Raw genomic sequence first — 7880 nt, 5'->3', positions numbered from 1 at the left:
TTTAATCTTACATTTCACATCATAGGTTTTGAAATATAGAGCTCTCTTCACAGCATAATGAGTAGAATCAACTTTTTTGTTAATACTTTAATGTGGTCATTTAGAATTTTGTGTCTGACTCAGGCCTGCGTTTTGGTCATTTCTTCTTCAAGGCTTTGTAGTGAAGCTGCTGGCAAAGCAGCAGTAGTCTCAAGGTTGGCTGCAGACTGGCTCAGCTATGGAAGATTTCATGTGGAATGTTGTTTATGTTGAAAATTCAAAATAAATCCATTTGATATCTATTTATACACTTTTTACTACAGTCAAAACTTACCTCAGTAAAGTACTACTGGCTTTGGGACATAACTTCTGCAAAAACACACTAACAATATGCAGTTTTTAAAAGAAGCAGCTTTTGTTCAGCCTGAGTTGCCTGGTACAGAACTTAACTGAATTGTAGTGAGAAGAAAGGTGGGTTTTCATCTGACTTAGAACAACAACATTCACTAGGATCCTAGGGTGTTTACTAGGTTCTTCTTAAGACTGAATCTATCCATGGGAATTTAACTGTGGCTTACAGAAGAGGCTTTGCCAGCAGCAGTGCCAGTGAAGCTTAATGCATGTTGCCTGTTCTTTTAAGAAATCATATTAGGTTCTAGTAAGTTTTGTCATTGAACAGGAATACGGTATAAATAAAAATATGTACAGTAACTTTAGGTTATTTCATATGATTCTTCAAAGTTAACCCGTATCTGTTGAACTTGAGACTTACTTTGCATAGTAAGAGGGCCTTAGATTGCTAAAATGACACAACAATAAATGGAGATGCAAAAGCACAAATCTGTAATAAGAACGTACACAAATGCAAGAGCGCGCATCACATTTTCAAGTACCTTAACTTCTTTGGGAAACATGCAGCATTAAAACTGCATGAAAGATGATGCATAGGTAAGTTTTGGCAAGTATAATAGCACATCAAGTGAGAAAAATGTGTTTTGGGATGTATGAAAAAAGAAACTTTCATTTGCATAAGCAACTGATTTGTGCAGTTTCAAATTTAGACTTGGAAGTGGAGTATTCCTCCTTACTAAAATAATTTGGGTGATAATGAAAAGACAAATAGATTGTTTAAGGTCACAGACAAAACCCAAGCCTGGATTCAGAAAGGCATGTGGACTGCAGCAATACTATCTGAAAATACACTATAGAGTAAGATTACAGCAGGAGCCCTCTTGTTAAGTATTTTTAAAGACAGAGATAAGAACTTGGCCATTCTCTATATACAGTTTTCCTTACAGTCAGAAGGTGAGGCATGCTGCACTTCACGATGCCAACAGAGGAAGTAGTTAATGAAATATGGCCACTTCAGCGGCATTTTCAAGTATACCATGTCTGACTGTATTTTAACCATACAAACTAAAGCAGCAAATACAAATCACATTTTCCTTCTTTGAAGCATAGGAGAGGTATTATTGCTTGGTATGTATTTAGAATTCCCAGTCTGTATCATTTTGATTTGCAGTAATATGTCCAAGTTCAGTCCCAACTGCTGTTGAGGGCACTGCCAAGAACTCTGATCTGTTGTTTTGAATAGGAGGTGGTAGTAGAGACAGTAGTGAATTCTGTGTTTTTTCTTTTATCTAGAAAGAAGAAAAGTTAAAACAAAACACAGCTGCATATAAAAGTCTACCTAACCTTGTATCTGACTTCATTAAAATAATGTGAAATCAGAGCTGTGTTCCAATATTGAAAATAACAGGATGAGGGGCTTAGCTTTTCTCACTCTAGAGTACGTTGAATTAGTCTTTGAAGACTAATTGCATTAGCTATACAGTTCTTCACTTTCTATTAAGAATTTTAACCATTACTCTTATTAGTTAGGCTGACTTAAGTTAAACCAACTTTATCAAAGGGGAAATTTTACGCTTCCTATACTCTTATCAATACAATTTTGTTAAAAAAAAAAAGAAAAATAGTCTGAAGTAGATGGGCTGTTACACGATTTTTTTTGCTCTGGCTAACTTAATTATTTTATATCAAATTCTACTATTTTGTGGCTTATTTAAGTGTTAGCTGTGTCATTCAATGAACTGTAGTAAACTCACCTGTTTGAAGAACGTATGCGAAAGCAAACTGCTTGCTGATGGCCTGGATCATAAAATGAACAATATAATTATGTTTTGTAAAGTAAAATACTGCTTTTGGAAAATAGGCTAGACTGACAAATCAATTTAAGCCCCGTGGTTTCTCATCCACTGAACAAATGTAAAGCACGAGAAAAAGCAGTACAGAATTTCTACATTCTAAGCCTCAATTTGTAGTGAAGGCACTACTAAAGAAATCTGTTTATTTTTAAAGGCTTTTTCACTTTTCTGTTTAACAGGGAATATAATGCCTCATTCATAAGAGACATACTACTGAAAACAGATACTTCAGATTTCTGTTTTTTTCTTGGATAATATGCATGTTTAAAAATTAATTTTACTTGTTACAAAATACATTCCTCTTATAAGAAATTCAGGCCCAGGGGGTCAAACAACTTTAAAAGCGTGATATCTTTATCAGACAAGATAATTCTTAAATTACAAAACCTAAGGTAAGTGTAGTGTTTTGTATAGTACTGGTCTGAAATTCTGATTTTAATGGTTTTCAACTCATTATTGTATCCTAAATTGTGGGCTATACTTGGTCTTAGATTGAAGTAAAAATTAATTTTCACCACAAGATTACCTTTTCTCAGGGTCTTGTTGCAAGCAAAGTTCTACCAAATTTTGGAAAGCAGGTGAAAATGTTTTGGAAAAGGGAATTTGTAGTCTCTCACTGGTCATTGTGCGTGTCATGCTCTCACCAATTCCAGAATCAACACCTGATCGGGAATTCTTCATCCTGGATTCCCCACGGGGGAAGGTATTTATATCCCAAGGATAATATGTGGGACCTTTCAGCTTTTGCAACAGCATCTAGTAGAAGGGAAGAGCAGTATAAGAGTCCAGCAGCTATCCAGACCTATTCAGGCTAACCTGTGAAATTCCAGGAATGGAAGGATTATTTTATCTGGAAAGAAGCATGCATATTTGAAATAACAAAAAGCAGCCACCATTTCAGCAGTAATAGCATTGGTTTCTCCGAGTAAAACAAACAAAAAAAAACCCCTCAAGAGTGTTTTGAAGTAGAAATAGAGTTTAGCATCATACCTGAGTGCGAGGCATGTCTTGGAAAGGAACATGTCCATTGGCTAATTCACATGCTGTAATTCCCACACTGTAAATGTCAGACTTCATGTTATACCCAGACAAATCCTGTGAGAGAAGGAAAACTTCTGGATCACTGATGCCATCAAGCAGTGCCGACAAAAAAAGAAGTGTCTGTTTCAGGACAAGATTCTAATACCGTGTAATCTACATAGGATTGAGGCAATTAAATTGTGAAACCTCACGCTTTGTTCATGAATCTGATGCTTGTACTGAATACAAGTTTTAGGATCTGCAGTAGTTTACAGGAAGCGACAGTAAAGAGACATAGTACAGCACTACCTTACCAACAACTTTAAAACTGGTTCTCTTTAGGAGAACTACAAATTCAGTACACCTATGTCTTTTTAAAAGTTGCAGTTCAACAGCTTCCATTGCACTTCTACAAGCAGAATTAAGTTAGAAGTAGAGTACTTCCAGTAACTTTGAATAGGAAAAATGAAGTGTAATTTATACTAACCTGTCTCAGTAGTTCAGGACTCAGCCAAGGAAGCACAGATGTACTAAACTGGGGGAAATCATATACCACCTTTGACTTTTGTCCATTGTTAACTAAACTGTAGAGGTTGTTTAAACCAGAGAGAGAAACCAGCCCATCCCCTGAAATCAGAATGTGGCTAGCTTTAATATTCCTGTAACATAAAGTGGTAAATTTTAGTTATAAGAATTATGTAAAGCACTACTAGAGTAGACAGGCTTTCATATTTCATTAATTTAGGTGTTAGTGTGCTGTTCTGTTTAGCAAATTATTTTCATGGAAGTTCTTCACACTGTATGAGTTGTCTTTTTAATAAAGCACCAAGAGACAGGAGAGATGATAAAGAAAAAACTGCCAGAAACAAATCGGAGAAGGGCACTCCTTCCCTCCAAAGGGTGTAAAGTAAGAAAGCCCTTTCTACAACTCTGATTCTCCCACTTCAAAGAGACAAAGCCACACAGATGTATAATCCCTCAAACAACTGTCTTTAATTTATGAATAACATTCTTGTTAAGCTTCTACAAACTAGGTTCTGCTGTATTATTGAAAAAAAATTGCTTCTGCACTGTCTGACATAAGGTATATAGAAAAAGGAAGAAGACAACACTTAAGCTGAAAATGAGTTTTGAAGTTAAACTAAATTCTTAATAAACCAGATGCTGTAATCTGATTCTTACCCATTGACATTCTCCTACCTGTGAATGTAACCATTCTGGTGCATGTAATTTAATCCTCTGATTGCACCAAATAGAATGTTGCCTATCAAAGCTTCACTCATTCCTTCAGGAAAGTAAGTCTTCAGCAGGTGTCCAGCTGAACCTAGAAGTGAAAAAAACATAGCTAAGACTAACAAATCTTGTTAAACTACTTGTCTGTGCTTGCTTCACTGTATACATTCATCACGAGCAGCATTCTCATCTTTATACTGACTATGGTACATCAAGAACAGTTACATGGATGCAACTGATGCATCCATTGGGCAAAGATCACACAAAAGTCATGCTTCTGTTAACTTAAAGTCTATGCCAAACCTGTATTCAATCCAGACAAGTGTTCTGCTGGCAAAATTCAAACTTGTATAAAGTCAAATATATCTCCCAATTATCATTCTTCACATGCTGGGTGTACAGGACTAAGGGCAATTTAATGCAGTTCAAATACCAGTCTTCACTGGGGAGAAAGATTATGTACAGAAGACTTCTCTAAACAAAACATTTGGGAAAGATTGTTTTTTTCTACAAGACAGGAGATGCTTAAAGAAAAACCTCTCGTGGACCATGTGGTCCAAATTGTATCAGCCCTGTTTCCAATTCCAAAATTGCAGTTAACAGTTCTTACCATAGGCCATGAATGGGGAGATGACCCAAAGCCAACTACCAGTTGTAAACACTGTCCAAAGTGTCATTACATTGGGATGCTGGAAAAAGTGGGATAAAACCACCTCATTCTGTGGAATTAAATGGAAGTAGATGTGTTAACCCCAAGACAACAGTCTTACTAAGAGCATTAACTACATCAGCAATCAGTAGAAAGAACTGCTCACTGTGTGCATTTACACAAAGTTGCAGGTTACGTGCATAGCCTGCAACAGAAATGTAAATAACTTGCTATAACTGCATTGTCTGAAGTAAATCTAGTTTTCTCATAGTCTGAAGTTTTGGTGTTAAACAGAGTACAGAACATGTTTCAAAGAAAAAGCTGTACAATTACAGAAGTATTTCTAAAACACTTGTCAACGGTTTTCTTCAGAAAGCAACTCTCAGATTTACACACGCCTTGTGTTTATATTCTACTCCTTTGAAGGAAAAACTTGACTGAAATGACCCAGTACAAACACGAAGGCTATCTCTGTTTAGTAACCTCATATGTATTCATCACTGTTTTCATCCGGCTTGTGCAGAAATGCTGGTGCTTTACCTGTAAGGCTTTCAAATGCTCTTCAGAGCAGTTTTCTAGGTCTGTGATCCTTACAGCAACTTGCATGCCTGTAGGGGTATGCCGTGCAAGGTAGACTGAAGTTAAATTGTTGAACCTCCTTCCTGAAACCAGAAGTGGCTACCTTAACATTGGAAAATATAATAATCCACCATAAAAATTTTCCCTCATATGTGGGGAGAATTTTACAGTTCTAAAATTGCAATTGATAGCAGCATGACCTTTTCTTTAAGAATGTCAAGAACTTAAGAAGTTGCAGGAATATATATCCAGCAAATCAGTTAAAGCATGGCTCTGCTATTTTTAGAACAACTGAAAATGTTTAAAACTTCTGTCAGTATCAATTGTACATCTAGATGAACAACACTTTCAGTATGCGTATTCACATAAACATATGCATGCACAATAGGATTCAGGGCAGCCATCCTTAGAACAATCAACTCGGGTAGCCAAGTGACAAGACATGATATTACTTAAAACTGTATTGTGCGCATACCACAGATTTAGAAAACTGACATGCACACACACAAGCATCAACAAAAAATTTAGGTAATTGTTGATTTGTCTTACATCTTAAAATAAGTGATTACTGAAACATGGGCAACATTCTACACTTTTCTCAACTAAGGAGACACCAGAATAGTTCTAGTCAGCTGATAATACATTTTCCAAACTTAATATTTACTGCAGTTAGCAATAACCAATTGAGAGCATGCATCTGCAGGAAAAAGAAATATTTTAAGGTACACTTATGTTACCTATTTCCAGCTGGAGTTCATAGTGAGAGACATTAGAAGAGCAAAATACCATTTCATTCCGTCCTGTAGATGGAGGAATCCAGGCTAGATCAGAATCAGCCTAACAGTAAAGAAAAACAATTCTCAAAATTACTATGTAGTTGTTAAACACTTACGTGTTTAAAATTAGCACAGAAATATCATTAATTAGAATGCTAAGATCAAGTACTCAAGTCAGAATATTCAAGCTAGTGTTTTTGCCATTACACTGAGGCTTAGTTTTATGAGCTACTGCCTTGTTTTTTTTATTTATTATTTTGTTTGTTTGTTTTAGGCATGCATGTTTGTTTTGTTTTTAAACTGGTACAAGATTAACACTTAGTCACCTATAGTCTTCCTCCAAAGTGGAAGCCCCGAATAATCTGGTTATTTTTGGTGCTAACATTTCAAGAAGTACCCTCTAATGAGATTCTTTTTAATATGTACCAGCTGCATATTTAATGTTGCCAGTTAATGTTTCTATTTTCTTCTTACCAGGCATTCATGGATGCTGCTCTGAGATAGCTGTTCTGGTCTGATTGATTCAACTGGTGTACGGAGAATGCAGGAACAGTCCTTGAGAACAGAAACAAGTGAATACTAGTGGAGTTGCTGCAATTTATTAAATGTGGCAGTGGGAAAACAAAAAAATAGCCCCTATAAGCAGGAGTTCAGAAAGTTTTCTGCTACAAGTCAGTCAAGCAAGAGGTTAAGAAACAGAACAGAGCACATACATGGCAGATCTAGAGAGAAGAGATATTAAACAGTCTCCTTCACTGAAAGTTGACACAACAAAGTTTAAACACTGTGGAAATCCCTTCAAGCAAGACATTTCACCAGAACTTCTTCACATTAAGGTATGACTAGGTAACAAGGTACAACTGCCAAAAATTTTTAAATACAAACTTACCAAACAAGACATGGAACCGCTTTAGATCAGGGGAAAAGTCATATACACCCATTTATCCTAGAAAAATTAAAGTAGCAGTGTAAGAGTGTACATAAACCTGTGATAGATATGTCTCTTTATCACAACTGTGAGGCATTCCTCAGTCAACACATAGAGGAAAAAACCCCAAAACTACAGCTCTGGGAAAGCCTTCTTCTATTGAGCCTTTTAAGCAGCATATTGATTTCAAACTCCATACTGAAAATATGCAACAGACATTCCAACTCAGATTTTTCTTTTTAATTAATGGGTTTAGAGAGTTTATTATCACTTCTGAACAAACAATTTTATTGCAAGCTAACTGCACAAGTGCAGAAAGCAAAAAGGAATAGATTCATGGCACTTTGTAGGAAAAAAAATAGTTGTCTGTTGTTTTAAAGGAGCACAGCTGTGCTAGTCAGATCTCAGCTCAGCTGTGTGCAGCTGAACTAACTCACAAAAAAAGCAAGCCAGAAGCAATTGCACTTTACATTTCACAAATGAGAGAGGAAATACTATTCTAAGGGACTTCA

The 7880-nt window shown here is 36.1% G+C and overlaps 1 protein-coding gene across 1 annotated transcript; it reads right to left on the bottom strand.

Annotated features, from left to right (window-relative positions):
- Positions 1 to 995: 995 nt before the first annotated feature.
- STRADB (STE20-related kinase adaptor beta) lies at positions 996 to 7387 on the bottom strand. Its single transcript, XM_010073000.1, has 11 exons — positions 7330 to 7387; positions 6915 to 6995; positions 6402 to 6501; positions 5626 to 5747; positions 5047 to 5155; positions 4404 to 4527; positions 3691 to 3862; positions 3174 to 3278; positions 2710 to 2939; positions 2085 to 2127; positions 996 to 1619 (listed from the first exon to the last, which is right to left on the bottom strand). The coding sequence occupies exons 1-11, from the start codon at positions 7339 to 7341 to the stop codon at positions 1467 to 1469; spliced, it is 1251 nt and encodes a 416-aa protein (XP_010071302.1). The 5' UTR covers positions 7342 to 7387; the 3' UTR covers positions 996 to 1466.
- Positions 7388 to 7880: the final 493 nt, after the last annotated feature.

Source organism: Pterocles gutturalis, unplaced genomic scaffold (assembly GCF_000699245.1).
Source record: "Pterocles gutturalis isolate BGI_N339 unplaced genomic scaffold, ASM69924v1 Scaffold49582, whole genome shotgun sequence".
NCBI classification, from domain to species: domain Eukaryota; kingdom Metazoa; phylum Chordata; class Aves; order Pterocliformes; family Pteroclidae; genus Pterocles; species Pterocles gutturalis.
This window is presented reverse-complemented; position numbering and strand designations above follow the sequence as displayed.